The sequence below is a fragment of the Sphaerodactylus townsendi genome, linkage group LG05 (genome assembly GCF_021028975.2).
Source record: "Sphaerodactylus townsendi isolate TG3544 linkage group LG05, MPM_Stown_v2.3, whole genome shotgun sequence".
Taxonomy (NCBI): domain Eukaryota; kingdom Metazoa; phylum Chordata; class Lepidosauria; order Squamata; family Sphaerodactylidae; genus Sphaerodactylus; species Sphaerodactylus townsendi.
This window is the reverse complement of record NC_059429.1, coordinates 10,127,504-10,144,772: the sequence shown is the minus strand read 5'-3', so window position 1 is coordinate 10,144,772 and position 17,269 is coordinate 10,127,504. Positions and strand designations below refer to the sequence as shown.

The 17,269-nt window shown below is 49.3% G+C and overlaps 1 protein-coding gene across 7 annotated transcripts in view; it reads left to right on the top strand.

The window, feature by feature from the left end:
• Nucleotides 1-17,269, top strand: part of TCF3 (transcription factor 3) — a 360,303-nt gene that overhangs the window by 317,816 nt on the left and 25,218 nt on the right. For all 7 annotated transcript variants that reach the window (XM_048496146.1, XM_048496144.1, XM_048496143.1 and 4 more), the window contains exons 8-13: nucleotides 337-439; nucleotides 605-744; nucleotides 2,478-2,604; nucleotides 9,295-9,353; nucleotides 11,616-11,694; nucleotides 14,011-14,084. In XM_048496146.1, the coding sequence (XP_048352103.1) occupies nucleotides 337-439; nucleotides 605-744; nucleotides 2,478-2,604; nucleotides 9,295-9,353; nucleotides 11,616-11,694; nucleotides 14,011-14,084 (582 nt within the window). The remainder of the gene's footprint in view (nucleotides 1-336; nucleotides 440-604; nucleotides 745-2,477; nucleotides 2,605-9,294; nucleotides 9,354-11,615; nucleotides 11,695-14,010; nucleotides 14,085-17,269) is intronic.

The following is a 17,269-nucleotide window of genomic DNA, read 5'->3' as shown; positions in this document are numbered from 1 at the left end:
CATGCCGCAGGGGCTGATGGGAATTGTAGTCCATGAACATTTGAAGCGCCAGAGTTGGACACCTCTGCCATAAGCAGACTCTGACCTTGGTGGCTCTTCCACTGGCAAAGTTCATGATTCATTTTGTTTGTGTGATTACCTATATATCCTATACATTGGACACCTCTGGCTTATGGCATCAGTTGGAAGTAATCCAGCCCTGGGCGGTTTACTGGGAACGGGGCTTTTGGCAGGTGCAAGTTTTCCATCTCAGGAGGGAGCGTCGCGCATCCTGCATTTGGGGTCAGGGCCTAGGCCGGCCTTCGTTCTTGAATCGCTGCCTCTGTCTCTCTGCAGGTGTATCCACCCAACTCAGGCGATGACTACAGCAGGGAACCAGCAGGCTACGCTCCTTCCAAACCCCCCAGCACGGTTTACCCTGGAGCCTTCTACATGCCAGGTAGGCAGCCAAGCGAAGGGAGCCCAAGAGATCCCGGCTGAACATCCAGAGGAAAAGTCAGAAAGGGCAGCTTGCTCGTCAGCCCGACGGACAGAGAGCTGCCGGGGGTGGGGACGAGTCCGAGTCTTGTTTCCTAACTGCGAAATGTGGCTTTTGCTTCTCCAGACGGGCTGCACAATTCGACCGACCTGTGGAGTTCTTCGAGCACCATGGGCCAGTCCAATTACGGATCCATTTTGGGCGCCTCCTCTTCCCCCCTCCCGCAGTCCGGCAACTTTGGTGGTCTCCACCAGCACGAACGGATGGTAAGGAGCACGTTTGTTCACTGGCTGTGTGAGCGACACAGGTGGGGGGGATCCTCCAGCGTGCACAAACGTGTGCAACATCTTCTGAGGCATCAGTGTGGGCCGGAAACCGGAACCAGGTGGGATGCTTCTGGAAGAAAGTTTAGCAGCTGGAACGTTTTCACCCGCTGATTATTCACCCATTGTCCTTTATCTCCTGGCTTGGAGGATCAGTGCAGGACGCATTCTGCAGAATCCACGGCAGGGGGAAACATGTTCAATAGGAGCAGCAGTGGCGTAGGAGGTTAAGAGCTCGTGTATCTAATCTGGAGGAACCGGGTTTCATTCCCAGCTCTGCCGTCTGAGCTGTGGAGGCTTATCTGGGGAATTCAGATTAGCCTGTACACTGCCACACACGCCAGCTGGGTGACCTTGGGCTAGTCACAGCTTCTCGGAGCTCTCTCAGCCCCACCTTTCTCACAGGGTGTTTGTTGTGAGGGGGGAAGAGCAAGGAGATTGTAAGCCCCTTTGAGTCTCCTGCAGGAGAGAAAGGGGGGGATATAAATCCAAACTCCTCCTCCTCCTCCTCCTCCTCTTCTTCTTCTCCTTCTTCTTCTTCTTCTTCTTCTTCTTCTTCTTCTTCTTCTTCTTCTTCTTCTTCTTCTCGGGCGCTCACCATCTTGTCATGTGTGAGGGCACCAGACACCGGCAGGGTCCTTGCACCCAGCCTCTCCCGCGGCACAGCACCCAGTGGACCCAAAACTGATGAGCGGTGGCCCAGCATGGAGGGAGCTACCGGCCACCGCGCCACAGGAGATGCCAGGCGCAAGGACCCTGCCAGGTCAGGGGGCGCCATTTCAGTTCTTGCCCCGGGCACCGCTTTGTTTCACTACGTCGCTGAAACTCTGCATGGCCAGGAAACGGGGTCCGCAGGTAACCCAGCGGCTTCCTGGAGCAGCAGTGGCGTAGGAGGTTAAGAGCTCGTGTATCTAATCTGGAGGAACCGGGTTTGATTCTCTGCTCTGCCGCCTGAGCTGTGCAGGCTTATCTGGGGAATTCAGATTAGCCTGTGCGCTCCCATACACGCCAGCTGGGTGACCTTGGGCTAGTCACAGCTTCTCGGAGCTCTCTCAGCCCCACCTACCTCACAGGCTGTTTGTTGTGAGGGGGGGAAGGGCAAGGAGATTGTAAGCCCCTTTGAGTCTCCTACAGGAGAGAAAGGGGGGATATAAATCCAAACTCTTCTTCTACTCTTCTTCTTCTTCCTCCTTTGCATTTATTCATTGAATTATTTGTTTAAAACACATAGATCCCACTTTTCTGCAATGCCCAAGGCAGCTTGCCGAGCGTAAACGTGCACAGATAAAAAGCACGAATTAAAAATACGTCGGGTTAAAACTGCAGCGTTCCGACTGCCGGCAGCCAGAGGTGTTCCTTGGTTATTTTCGGCGACAGGTGCAGTAAAAGAATTCTTCCTTGCGATTTTCGTGGCAAGAAAAGGGCGAGTTGCACAGTTCCAGGCTAGTCTACCTTGCACATTTGTTCTGAGGTAAAATGTGTTCTGAGGTAAAATGGAAGACAGGAGTCCCCATTGAGTCCCCGTCGTGGAGTAAGACGAGATATAAATTAGGAAAAGAAACGGCAAGAAAGGTTGTCGGCAGGCCTGATACCATCCTGGACCATCGTCTACCAGAAGTCGCATACTACTATCACCATGTTCCCCTCAACCGACTGTTTTTTCTTCCCCCCTCTAGAACTATCAGATGCATTCAGGGGAAGTGAATGGAGGGCTCCCATCTGTCTCTGGGTTTTCCTCGGCCTCTACCCAGTATGGAGTGTCTAGCCACACACCTCCAATCGGAGGGACGGAAAGCGTGATGGGTAAGAACGGGTCAAAGGTGGGGGAAAGGTGCGCTTTTCCTTTGAAGGAGGATCAAGCGGCCGCGCAATTTTTCAGGATTAGTCTGACTCCCATTTGTTTCGTTTTGTGTATCTTCCTTCCCGGCCCCACACCGTTCGGCCAGTTGAGTTCCAGATCGGCAACCCAAATGATATACTGGAAATAGTCTTAAGAAATCCTCATCAGTCCAGGAAAACCCTACATAAAACTTCTTCAAAACAGAACCGTGAACGCAGTATTTTGATAAAATCGTATCATTTTAAATGTTAAAATCGTGTCGTTTTAGAATATTGTGTAAAAATTGGGTAAGGACAGTCTATATCAGACCTGGGCATTATACGGCCCACGGGCCACATCCGGCCCGCCGGATGACCCTGACTGGCCCCCCTGCCTCGCTAGGGAGCGAGGCGTCTTTGAAAGCCCCGCAGAAGCCGGTTGCCTTGGCTGCCGGCTTCTGCGGGGCTTTCAAAAGCGCCTTGACCCCCTGCCTTTTGGCCCGGCCCTCCACAATATTTTCTGTTTCTTATGCGGCCCCATGGAAAAAATAATTGCCCACTCCTGCTCTATATTCTTCTGTCTCACAAAAAGATTTTAGTAGGTTGTATATCCCTCCTCCACAGAACACAAGATGCCTGACCTTCTTTGTTGTAGAATGCTCCGCTCGGGTCTTAGTGCCTGCCTAGCCCTTTCCTGCACATCTGTTTGAAAGTTTGATGACAGTGCTTCTATGAACGATAAATGCTCTTGTATCGAAGTACATGTTCAGCAATGCACAAAATAATGGTTTTGACAAAGGCAGCGCATAAAAATGAATAATTCTCATATTTGTTTGGGACTATATTCTGATGCGGAAGCGTACAATTTTCTTAATTGCTTAACCTCAACTGACCACACTAACATCTTTATCTGAGACAGAGTAGAGCAAGTCTGTTGATTTTGTGGAGAGTGAAAAAGAGCGGGGGGGAGAAACCAGCAAAAGATTTGGGAAAGCAACTGATGTTTACCTGGTACCAAGCTTAAGAGACTCAGCACAATGCAAATAGCTGTTAGGAGAGTATTTCACAATTTAGGGTGCCACAACTGAGAAGGCCTTCCTTTTGGGGACAACTTGCCTTGCCTAAAAGAGAGGAGAGAGAGGTATCTCCAAAGAGGATCCTGCTGGTGGGGGGCAAGCCCATCAGAGACCCCTTTCTTTACTGCCATCCCAAACCATTTAGGGCAGGGGTGACCAACCTTTGGCACCCCAGATGTTCGTGGACTACAATTTCCATCAGCCCCTGCCAGCAAGGCCAATTGGCCATGCTGACGGACTGATGGGAATTGTAGTCCATGAACATCTGGAGCGCCAGAGGTTGGCCACTCCTGATTTAGGGCTTTAACGGTAATCAGTAGGACGTTGAATGGTTTCTGCAGTCAAATAGTCATAGGGTTGCCGGGTAGAGCCCAACCACCAGCAGAGGTGGTTTATCGGTTAGCTGTATGAGCTCTCGCCTGCCTTTGCCCATAATGTGCTGATGTGTTCCCATGTGCCTTGAAGTAACCTCAGCACATCTCCAGAGACATTCTGGCAGCATGCTGATGTCACTTCCTGGCATGGGCAGCATGCTGATGTCACTTCCTGGCATGTGGGGAGTAACATCAGTGTTCTGGAACGCTGCCAACATTTCCTCCCGTTTCCCACCACTCCACTGCCCAGCAAGCTGAGTGGCAGTGGGGAAACACGTGGTGGCGGCGCAGCATCCCTCGTTCCTGGCAGAGAGTGGCAGCCCTAAATAATCAGCCAGGTCATTTGAAGCAGGAGGAGCAGCAGTGGCGTAGGAGGTTAAGAGCTCGTGTATCTAATCTGGAGGAACCGGGTTTGATTCCCAGCTCTGCCGCCTGAGCTGTGGAGGCTTATCTGGGGAATTCAGATTAGCCTGTGCACTCCCACACAGCCAGCTGGGTGACCTTGGGCTAGTCACAGCTTCTCGGAGCTCTCTCAGCCCCACCCACCTCACAGGGTGTTTGTTGTGAGAGGGGAAGGGCAAGGAGATTGTCAGCCCCTTTGAGTCTCCTTGCAGGAGAGAAAGGGGGGATATAAATCCAAACTCCTCCTCCACCTCCTCCTCCTCCTCCTCTTCTTCTTCTTCTTCTTCTTCTTCCATTGAAAGGGCTTTTTATAACAGAAATGTTTGGATTCCATCCCTCCGTCCAGACTTGGACCACCACCCATTTCACAGCAGATAGTTTGTAAGCAGTTTAACGTGCTGATTAAATCTGCATGCACTTGCTCATTATTTATTTTGTTTATTTATTGCATTTATAGGCCGCCTCACCCCCGAAGGGCTCGAGGCTGCTCACAGTGTGGCTGTTCGCTAGGACAGCAAATCAACACAACACAATTGACCAAATCAGCACAACACAAACCCATTAAAAGCAGCAGTTACTAGCAATAAATAGAAGTAAAAATTAAAACAACAAGGTTGTTTAAAAACAGGCGCCCGATCTTAAAGGCAAAAGAGGGGAGGGAGTAGGCGGGGCCCAAGATGGAATCAGGGCCCAACCAGGAAGGTTCATTACTTGTGAAGAAGAAACTAGCGGGGACTGTGTTACCATCGGGGTATTTCCTGCTGGCACCTGCCAGCTTTGATTTTTGAAAGTATTTGCACGAAACAAATAATTAATTTTTTAAAAATCGGCCACGTTGATTAATTGCGGGGCCTAAAACGTAAGGGACGGGCCTCCGAAGAACATTCTTCGTCTGTTTGTTTTGTTTTCCTATTAAATGTCGTGTGGGGCTGATTTGCAGCCATATTCGTTGTTTTGTGACCAGATTGAGTCAAATAGATTTGATAGAACTGAATTTGTTTCAATCAGCTGCCCTAACTGGATAAAAATTACAGATCTATTTAAGCCGTGCGTCTTTATGAGTGGCGTGGGATTGGGGCAGCTGATACGGAAGATTAAGAATGTGAGACTTTATTTTGTACTCGGGGTGTGTGTGTGTGTGTGTGTGTGAGAGAGAGAGAGAGAGAGAGAGAGAGAGAGAGAGAGAGAGAGAAATACAAGAAAAGGACAACATTTGGTTGCCGAAGCAGTTCTGAATCCTGTGTTGATTGTTAATTGCACAATTTAAGAAATCACATCCAATTTGCACAATCAGTGTTTTACGTAGCTGTGCTTTGATAGACAGAAAGACATGATATTTGGGTGCGGGGGACACTTTTTCTCTCTATTCCATAATACTAGAACTCAAGAGCCACCCATTGAAGCTGATAGGTGGAGGCTTATCCGGTGAACCAGATATGTTTCCGCACTCGGGTGACCTTGGGCTAGTCACAGTTCTGCGGAACTGTCTCAGCCCCACTGACCTCACAAGGTGTCTGTTGTGGGGAGAGGAAGGGAAAGGAGCTTGTGATCCACCTTGAGTCTCCTTACAGGAGAGAAAGGTGGGTATAAATCCAAACTCTTCTTCGATTCGGACATTCATAAAGATTAGACACTTAAATACAACAGGAGCAGCAGTAGCGTAGGAGGTTAAGAGCACGTGTATCTAATCTGGAGGAACCAGGTTTGATTCCCAGCTCTGCCGCCTGAGCTGTGGAGGCTTATCTGGGGAATTCAGATTAGCCTGTGCACTCCCACACACGCCAGCTGGGTGACCTTGGGCTAGTCACAGCTTCTCGGAGCTCTCTCAGCTCCACCTACCTCACAGGGTGTTTGTTGTGAGGGGGGAAGGGCAAGGAGATTGTCAGCCCCTTTGAGTCTCCTGCAGGAGAGATAGGGGGGATATAAATCCAAACTCTTCCTCTTCTTCTTCTTAAGATTATCCACTTTTATAGTATTTGCATATTATGGCATACACATATAGCGTACACATACGCATACATCATGGGCCATGAACATTTGCGGGAGAGCACTTTTTGGGTGGGGGGGAAGGGAGAGAGATCTAAACATTTCTCCAGTTTAAATCCGTGTGTGCTGGACCAGGAAGAGAACTAACAGCCGCTCTTGGGAATATGGTCGGGGGAACAGAGGTGTTGTGATGCAGACAACACGGCAGTTTTGGACCTCTTCGTTCCCCCACCTGTTTTCAGGTGACTTCTGGTTGTTTCGTTCAGCTTCACCCCCTTCTTTCCCCGTGCATGTAGGTTAATCCTTGTGGGAGGGGCTGCCGGAGACCCGCAGGCTGAAACAGACCCGCTGGGTGTTAAGCTGCTGTCTGGGGTCTGTACACTGTAATGGCTGTCTTTCTCAGGATGGCCAGAGAGACAGGACTCCAGCCGTACAGATCTCTTTCGTGGGCAGTAGCTCACATGCACCTGTGACGTTAGTCCTCGTATCTCTCCAAGCCGGCCTGAACATCGTCTTAACTTTAGTGGGCGGAGCCTGAAGGCTGAGGTTCCCAGGGAGAGCGGGGGATGGAAAGAACCCCGTTTTGTGTCCCCACGTGACTCATTTAGGGCCAGAATTGTTCTTTTCTTCTTTTTTTACAGCATTTTTTAAAAATTTAACTATAAATTTTTTTACATTGAATTCAAAACAACGTTGTAGACATTTTGTTAACGTTTGAGTGTAAACATGAAAGAACAAGGAGGAAAAAGGGTAATAATCATTTACGTAGATACGAACAGTATTCGTTAATGTGTTGTCGAAGGCTTTCACGGCCGGATTCAACTGGTTGTGGTGGGTTTTCCGGGCTATGTGGCCGTGGTCTGGTAGATCTTTCGCCTGCATCCGTGGCTGGCATCTTCAGAGGCGTATCACAGAGAGAAGTCTGCTAAACACTGCGCCCACTCCAGACTTCTCTCTGTGACACACCTCTGAAGACGCCAGCCACAGATGCAGGCGAAAGATCTACCAGACCACGGCAGGCAAAACATTAGGAACAAGATCCACCAGACCACGGCCACACAGCCCGGAAAACCCACCACAACCGGTATTCATTAACATTAGATTTGATTGTAACCATAATATACATCAAATATGTGAAAAATACTTAATCAGATTATTGATTGATAATAAATATCTAGTTTCTTATTAGGGCCAGAATCTTTCTGATTGCTCCAGGATGGACCCTTGCAAAATGAGATCTGGGAAGGGGAGATAACGTAGATCAGCACGGGAGGTTGGGAGGATCCTTTATCAGACAGAGGCTAGAAGTCGGGCGGGGAGGGGGCTGCGTTGGCAACGCCAAGCTAAAACCCAGCACCCTCTAATCCTCTTGCACCCACCGCAAAGCTGTTACAAAACCATTTCCCTGGAATTAATTCGACAACAATCAGAGAGGGGGTTCCCCCCCCCCCCGTCTTAAAGCAGCAAGCACTAACCAAAAAGTTGGAGGTGGGGGAGAGAGCTCATCTCTGACCCTTATTCCTGGTCAGTCAGGGTATATGGATGTTCTCAAATGCCCCAGTAAAAATTAAAGGAGTGGCTGTCTCCATCATTGTCTCGCAACGTCAGGTTTTGGGCGCCTTAAGAGAGAAATCCCATGCTTGTTTTCTCAGGATCGGGCTCCAATCTATTCATTTGGGTTTACTCGCAGGAAAGTGACTTTAGGATTGCATGGTGAAAACCACACGCACTTGTTTATTTTCGCCCTCTCTTCCTCACTGCTTGAAGAATGTAAATTGTCATAGGGCCGTGGTGGCGAACCTTTGGCACTCCAGATGTTATGGACTACAATTCCCATCAGCCCCTGCCGGCATGGCCAATTGACCATGCTGGCAGGGGCTGATGGGAATTGTAGTCCATAGCAACATCTGGAGTGCCATATAAGAATTCTCGCCACCATTTGGTCATAGGGTGTTGTGGGTTTTTCCAGATAGATGCGCTATTGCCGTGTTCAGGGGTAGTGCATTTTCTCCTCGATACAGACTACTGTATCTGTGGCTGGCCTCTTCAGAGGATCGTCTGAAGGCGATCCTCTGAAGAGGCCAGACACAGATGCAGGCGAAACGTCGGGAGAAAATGCTACTGGAACACGGCCATGCAGCCCGAAAACCCCACCACACCCCAGAGATTCCGGCCGTGAAAGCCTTCGACAATACATTAAATGGTCGTGATTTCCCTTTTTTGCATAATTGATTTGACTTCTGCAAATCACAGGGACAGGCAAGGAGGAATAGAGGCTACTTCTCACAATACTAGAACCAGGGGGCATCCATTGAAAATGCTGGGGGGAAGAATTAGGACTAATAAAAGGAAACACTTCTTCACACAACGTGTGATTGGTGTTTGGAATATGCTGCCACAGGAGGTGGCGACGGCCACTCACCTGGATAGCTTTCAAAGGGGCTTGGACAGATTTGTGGAGGAGAAGTCGATCTCTGGCTACCAATCTTGATCTGAGATTGCAAATGCCTTAACAGTCCAGGTGCTTGGGAGCAACAGCCGCAGAAGGCCATTGCTTTGACATCCTGCAGGTGAGCTCCCAAAGGCACCTGGGGGGCCACTGCGAGTAGCAGAGTGCTGGACTAGATGGACTCTGGTCTGATCCAGCTGGCTTGTTCTTATGTTCTTACTGAATTACATTCCTCCACCCCCTTGAAATGTTCCTTCCATGTGGACTAGTAACTTGCCCTTTAAAGGAAGCCAAGTTTTTCTTTTCTCGGGGTGGGGGGGTGGGGATGGCGATCGGTGGTCTGAACAGCCACAGAGCCCCTGACACCCTTCTTGCTTCCCTTCTTCAGGTAACAGAGGAACCACCGCTGGTAGTTCAGGGGATGCGCTCGGAAAGGCATTGGCTTCAGTAAGTAACAACCCCAAATCCTGAAAATCAAGGGTTTGATTCTTGCCTGTCCTTATCGAAGTTTGCAAGGAAACCTCATCAAGAGATCCTGGCATTTGTTTCTTAGGCATCCCTCTCCCCAGCAGGGGTGCAAATTGCATAAAATCATCCCACTATGCTTAAATATTGTCGTTATTACTTTTGTCATTTTGATGTTCAGCTGTCCTGGTTTGGCGCTTTCTCCTTAAACTTCCAGCCGTAGCCGTTCCAAGTTTTGCTGTTTTCTCCACTAATGTGGTATTAGCAACGTCGCTCAAATTTTTAATGTTCCTTTCCCCCTCCCCAATTTTCACTCCCCCTTCATCTAAATCGGAGGTGTCCAACTCTGGTGCCCCAGATGTTCATGGACTACGATTCCCATCAGCCCCTGCCAGCAGGACCAATTGAACATCTGGGGCACCAGAGTTGGACACCCCAATTGGCCATGCTGGCAGGGGCTGATGGGAATCATAGTCCATGAACGTCTGGGGCACCAGAGTTGGACTCCCTTGATCTAAATTGAATCCCGTTTTCCTTATGATATGTTCTACATACAGATTGAAGAGCTAGGACAGTGGTGGCGAACCTTTGGCACTCCAGATGTTACGGACTACAATTCCCATCAACCCCTGCCATCATGGCCAATTGGCCATGATGGCAGGGGCTGATGGGAATTGTAGTCCGTAACATCTGGAGTGCCAAAGGTTTGCCACCATGGAGCTAGGATGATAAAATACGTCTTTGTCTAACACACAAGTGTCAAACTCGCGGCCCTCCAGATGTTCATGAACTATGATTCCCATCAACCCTTACCAGTATAGCCAATGCTCATGTTGGGAAGGACTGGTGGGAATTGTAGTTCATGAACATCTGGAGGGCCGCAAGTTTGACACCCTTGGTCTAACACATCTTTGTGGATTTGACTTAAAACGGAGATTTGCCAGTGTTGCCAAACTACAACCCTTTCTGCACATGCAGAATAATTCGCTTTCAATCCACTTATTACAATGCACTTTGCAGCTGGATCTTACTGTGCAGAATAGCAAAATCCACTTGCAGACAAGGGTGGAAGTACATTACTATGCATGTGCGGAAGGGACCGACCCAAGACGTTCCTACGACTGTCCCTCCGTTACTGTGTTTACTTGGGCTACCCCTAAACATCTACCACCTGACCTGTTTGTCCTGTTCAGAAGAGATTTCAGGAAGGGCTCAGGGATGGAACATCTACGCAGGAAGCAGGAAGAGTCTGAGTTTCAGTCCCTGGCGTCTGTAAAGGATCTCAGGTGTGGAAAAGACCTTTCTGTGCCTGAGACTCTGGACAACTGTTGCCCGTCACGGGGATTCAGTGCTCTGATTCTGCAAAAGAGAGCTTCCTAAGTTTATAAGCGGGACAGCTTTAACCAGCTCTACTTCCTCTGTCTAGAACAGGGGCCTGCGACTGCAGCTTTCCGGATGTTCATGGACTACAAATCCCATCAGATGGGAATTGTAGTCCATGAATATCTGGAGAGCCGCAGGTTGCAGACCCCTGGCCATGCTGGCAGACAATTGGCCATGACAATTGCAGACAATTGGCCATAACAAACGCAGACAATTGGCCATGCTGGCAGGGGCTGATGGTAATTGTAGTCCATGAACATCTGGAGAACCGCAGGTTGCAGGCCCCTGGCCATGCTGGCAGACAATTGGCCATGACAAATTGCAGACAATTGGCCATGCTGGCAGACAATTGGCCATAACAAATGCAGACAATTGGCCATAACAAATGCAGACAATTGGCCATGCTGGCAGGGGCTGATGGTAATTGTAGTCCATGAATATCTGGAGAGCCGCAGGTTGCAGACCCCTGGCCATGCTGGCAGACAATTGGCCATGACAATTGCAGACAATTGGCCATAACAAACGCAGACAATTGGCCATGCTGGCAGGGGCTGATGGTAATTGTAGTCCATGAACATCTGGAGAACCGCAGGTTGCAGGCCCCTGGCCATGCTGGCAGACAATTGGCCATGACAATTGCAGACAATTGGCCATGCTGGCAGACAATTGGCCATAACAAATGCAGACAATTGGCCATGCTGGCAGGGGCTGATGGGAATTGTAGTCCATGAATATCTGGAGAGGCGCAGGTTGCAGACCCCTGCTCTAGAATGAGCAGAAGTGCCAATATAAATCTTTTCAATCAATGTTCTCCCCCCCCCACCCACCCCATTCCTCTCTTTCCCTCCAACCCTTTTTCAGATTTACTCCCCGGATCACTCTAGCAATAACTTCTCCTCGAATCCATCCACACCGGTGGGTTCCCCTCAGGGAATAACAGGTAAGCAGTGAGTTTTGCTTGGAGGGGAGGAGGGGAGTTTTAAGGCTCTCGATTTCCTCAAGGACAGGCAGAAGGAAACCTGAATAGCTTTCAAAGGGGCTTGGACAGATTTATGGAGGAGAAGTCGATCTATGGCTACCAGTGTTGATCCTCCTTGATCTGAGGTTGCAAACGCCTTAGCAGACCAGGTGCTCGAGAGCAGCAGCAGCAGCAGCAGCAGGCCATTGCTTTCACATCCTGCACGTGAGCTCCCAAAGGCACCTGGTGGGCCACCGCAAGTAGCAGAGTGCTGGACTAGATGGACTCTGGTCTGATCCACCAGGCTCTTTCTTATGTTCTTATGGTGACTAAAGGGGATCTCCGAATTAAAATATAGTCGGCCTCTGGATCCCACTGCCAGGAGACAACATCAGCGGAAGGCCTTGGTCTCTGTGCTCTGTTGGCCCTCCAGAGGAACGAGAGAGTCAGTGTGGATAAGAGCAGCGGACTCTAATCTGGTTCGATTCTCCGCTCCTACACGTGCAACTCGCTGGGTGACCTTGGGCCAGTCACGGTTCTCTCAGAACTCTCTCAGCTCTGGCCTCGCAAGGTGCCTATTGTGGGGAGAGGAGAGAAATATAATTGTAAGCCGCTTTCAGACTCCTTAAGGTAAACACAAGTGTGACATAAGTGCTGGGCTAGATAGACCACTGGTCTGATCCAGGAAGTTGCTTCTTATGTTCTTCAAGTATGGTTTGAGGTCTTTGATTTTGATGTGAAGGAGCTCCATCTAGTGTCCATCTGGTGGAGTTGCAGCAGAGTGTATGAATGGCCATGTTGGGAGAGGTTTTGTCCTGGTTGAGAATCGGGGGGGGGGAGGGGAGGGGGGGGGCTCTTTAGTTCTGCCTGTTGGAAATCTGCTGTACAAAAGAGCCCCTTCTCTTTTCATCAGAGTTAATCAGGCCATTTTTTCAGAACTCTCCAGTAACAAAAAATAGTTATAAATGTACAGTGGAACCTCGGTTTTCGTTGGTAATCCGTCCGAAAAGAATCAATGAAAACCGAAACCGATGAAAACCGAGGCAGACTTTTCCATAGGAATCAATGTAAATCCAATTAATCCGTTCTCGGCACTCCCAAAAACATACCAAAACCACATTTTTTGGTGAATAAACATAGTGTTTAATGCTGAAAACAGTAACAAACAATAACACTAGGACCAGCTTCAGAGCCAGTGGACCAATATCGCACCAGAAAGCTGTTTCTGACGCCCCTTTAAGATTTATCGGAAATGGGGCAAGACGTTGTCGTTAAACAACAGCTTTGCCCGCAACAGCTTTGTCCGGGTGATTTTTCTCCACAAACCCCTGCACCTTACTGCAAATCGATGAAAACCGAGGCAAACTGATGAAAACCGAGACAAATTTTTCACTGAAAAAATCGATGAAAACCGAAAGTGATGAAAACAGAAGGCAATGAAAACCGAGGTTCCACTGTATTATGTATTCTTTGGATCTGTCCTCTGCACCGCTTTATCTATACCCTGGAAGAATGCTAAAGGCCGAGGGAGCATTGCTTCCTGTTAGGGTTAGCAAGGAATTCCTGCCCTGGATGTGAACTCGGTGGTGGGGTGTGTGTGTTAAAACAGGCACCCATGGCCTTCAAATAGTTTGACAGTTATCAAAATGACATGAAACCACAATACATGTGGCTTGATTAGGGGGACAGATGCAAAGTTGCTTCCTCGGAGGCTTAGAGTGGGCAGCAGGCTGGACAGAGGAGTATCATTAGGACTAATAAAAGGAAACACTTCTTCACACAACGTGTGATTGGTGTTTGGAATATGCTGCCACAGGAGGTGGTGATGGCCACTAACCCGGATAGCTTTAAAAAGGGGCTTGGACAGATTTATGGAGGAGAAGTCGATCTATGGCTACCAATCTTGATCCTCCTTGATCTCAGATTGCAAATGCCTTAGCAGACCAGGTGCTTGGGAGTTGCAGCAGCAGCAGAAGGCCATTGCTTTCACCTCCTGCAGGTGAGCTCCCAAAGGCACCTGGTGGGCCACTGCGAGTAGCAGAGTGCTGGACTAGATGGACTCTGGTCTGATCCAGCTGGCTTGTTCTTATGTTCTTATCATTCTGGTTTGCTTGTGCACACTTTTTCTAGCTCTGGAGGTAGTTCTTAAAGGAACGGGTCAGAGGGTCGGGAACTTGCTAGACACCAATGCCTATTTGTGGCCCTGCCATTGAGAAGCATATATCACTTTCCAGCTTCCTCGTCTTACGCTGTCTCACCCCACCTCATTTTCTCTCTGTGCATTTTCCCTCCCCCCAGGTTCTTCGCAGTGGCCCCGATCAGGCGGACAGGGTGCCTTATCCCCGAATTACGAAGGGACCCTTCATACTTTGGTGAGTTGCTCTGAGATTGCCATCAGTTCAAACCTCAGCCGCCGTGCCTTGCAAGTGACAGTTTGTGTTTTTGCTTAAACTGCGGTTGGATTTACATTGTCAAAGGCTTTCCCGGCTAGGATCAAACTACCTGTTGTGGGTTTTATGGGCTGTCATTCTTGCTCCTCACATTTCATGCGCATGTATGGCTGATGTCTTCAGAGGCATGTGGCGCAGCAGTGGTGTAGGAGGTTAAGAGCTCGTATGTCTAATCTGGAGGAACCGGGTTTGATTCCCAGCTCTGCCGCCTGAGCTGTGGAGGCTTATCTGGGGAATTCAGATTAGCCTGTGCACTCCCACACACGCCAGCTGGGTGACCTTGGGCTAGTCACAGCTTCTCGGAGCTCTCTCAGCCCCACCTACCTCACAGGGTGTTTGTTGTGAGGGGGGAAGGGCAAGGAGATTGTCAGCCCCTTTGAGTCTCCTGCAGGAGAGAAAGGGGGGATATAAATCCAAACTCTTCTTCTTCTTCTTCTTCTTCATGTCATGGTAAGATGTGTTTCTTACATTAACACTGAGAGAAGCACATCTTACCAGGACTTACCTCTGACGATGCCAGCTACAGATGCGGGTGAAATGCTGGGAGCAAAAACTACCGCACCACGGCCACGCAGCCAGAAAAACCCCCAACAGCCTTCGGTTGGATTGTGCAGCCGGAGAGGAGAGAATGTTTAAGCTGCTGGACTTCCCAACTCATTCGCATCGCAAGCAAGCCTAGAATTTGTTCATAAAGACCAGTTCGGTTGATTCACACTCCCCACCTCCTTCTACTATCAGAGGCTTCCTGGTTTGAGCCAGACACAGCCGTTCAAACTTACATACCTCTGAAGATGCGGGCAAAATGTTAGGAGCAAAAAGCAAGCAGACCCCAGCTGCACAACTTGGAAAACCCACCACAGCGTTTGGCTGATCGTTTGGTACGTTCATCGACTGTAGTAACACCCGGTGCGGGTTCTTTCTTTCATCCGTCACCTGGATTCCTCGCTAGAATTTAATCCTGGTTTCGAATCCCAACACCTGGGGAAAGTAGCTAAGGCACCTGAATTTAGACCTCACAACTGGCTCGAGCGGCATCGAAGACTTCTGAAGCGCAAGGAAAGGGAAGAGGATGACCACGAGGCCAAGAACTAACATGGCTCGGCTCGGCTGTCAACAAAGTCTGGTTTGTTGGCGTGCCGCGTCTCTCTCTGGCCACTTCTTTAACTTACAACGGATGATGCGCGCATTCAGAGAGAGCGATGGATTTGAAATGTTTTGAAGATCTTAGGCGTTTGTGCAATTCAGAAGGTCTTTGGCCCTCTTCTTAAATCCTTTTCCGTTGCACACCACAGGAGACAAACCAGTTCCTGGTGTGGATGCATACATCAGCAGTTGAATGTGTGTTTTTCACACTGTTATCTTGTTGACTGCTGAGGAAGACCATGAAGGCCAAAATGTGTGCGGTTTGGCTGATCATTTGGTATGTTCATCATCTGTAGTAACACCGCACTTGGAGTCCTGTGTTCAGTTCTGGTCGCCACATCTCAAAAAGGATATTGAAGAGATAGAAAAAGTGCAGAGAAGGGCAAGAGGATGATTGAGGGACTGGAGCACCTTCCTTATGAGGAGAGGCTGCAGCGTTTGGGACTCTTTAGTTTGGAGAGGAGACGTCTGAGGGGGGATATGATTGAAGTCTATAAAATTATGCATGGGGTAGAAAATGTTGACAGAGAGACATTTTTCTCTCTTTCTCACAATACTAGAACCAGGGGGCGTACATTGAAAATGCTGGGGGGAAGAATTAGGACTAATAAAAGGAAACACTTCTTCACGCAACGTGTGATTGGTGTTTGGAATATGCTGCCACAGGAGGTGGTGATGGCCACTCACCTGGATAGCTTTAAAAGGGGCTTGGACAGATTTATGGAGGAGAAGTCGATTTATGGCTACCAATCTTGATCCTCTTTGATCTGAGATTGCAAATGCCTTAACATTCCAGGTGCTCGGGAGCAACAGCCGCAGAAGGCCATTGCTTTCACATCCTGCATGTGAGCTCACAAAGGCAACTGGTGGGCCACTGCGAGTAGCAGAGAGCTGGACTAGACGGACTCTGGTCTGATCCAGCTGGCTTGTTCTTATGTTCTTAACACCTGCGTTGCTGTTTGTGAGATTTATGTGCAATATATGTTAGGATCCGGTTTCCAGAACCTATGTCTTTTACTAGCCATTTTTATTCTATATAATGTGTACACCAATTAAATGTATTGTAGTTAGTTGGACACTTATAGTAATACTGATATGGTTGGGATCGAGAGTTTTTTTTCTCCCCACTGTTGTTTGGCATCCTTCAGTGAACCGAGTCTGGCTTGTTAGCTGTCCGCTTGTCTCTGGCCGCTTCTGCACAGCCCAAAAACAGCGCCTTAGGGATGGTAAAAACACCATCTCAGGGGCACTGTACAGCAGCGCCGTGCTTACCCCCCCCCCCCAAAATGGCACAGAAATGCTGCTTTCGAAACATACTCCATGAGCGTGTTTTTAGGAACGCAGCATCTTCCCGCCGGCGCCATGCAAAGCGCACTGGCATGAGGGCGCAGCTTTCAGTTTAACTCATCTTCCCTCCGAGGCTCCAGAGGGAGAAGGGACACGCCCACGCTGCCCTCCGACCCCTGTGTGTCAGAGGGCAGCGTGGGCGTGTCACTTCCTCCCTCCGGAGTCTCGCAGGGACGACAAGGTGAATAAAAGACGTAGATCGAAGGTGGCTCCTCTGCGGTTCGCTGCAGCTTTGGGGCCGCCCGCACAAGACCGTGCGAGCGAACGGTCTCGTGGCTCCACCAGCATTAATTCTGCTGCCGTGGAGAAACGGCCTCTCTCTCTCCTCTGCCTTTGGTCCCAGCAGCTGTTTTGTAAATGTCAGCTGGACAGAGGTCCGGAGCTGGCCTGGCTGGAATCCTGATGTAGCCCTGGACCTGCAAGGGTCACACTATTTTATTTTGCTTCCCAGCTTGTTGCGTGACAGCAGCAATTGCCTGCCTCCAGGGACCTTTTGCTGGTGAGGAGGAGAGGTCATATCAGTCCCTTGTTCCTTGCCAATGTCTCTTTACTCCTGTCTCTCCATAGTCATTGTGGTTTCTTCATCTGGGATTCAGATGAAGAACAATAAAGGAAAG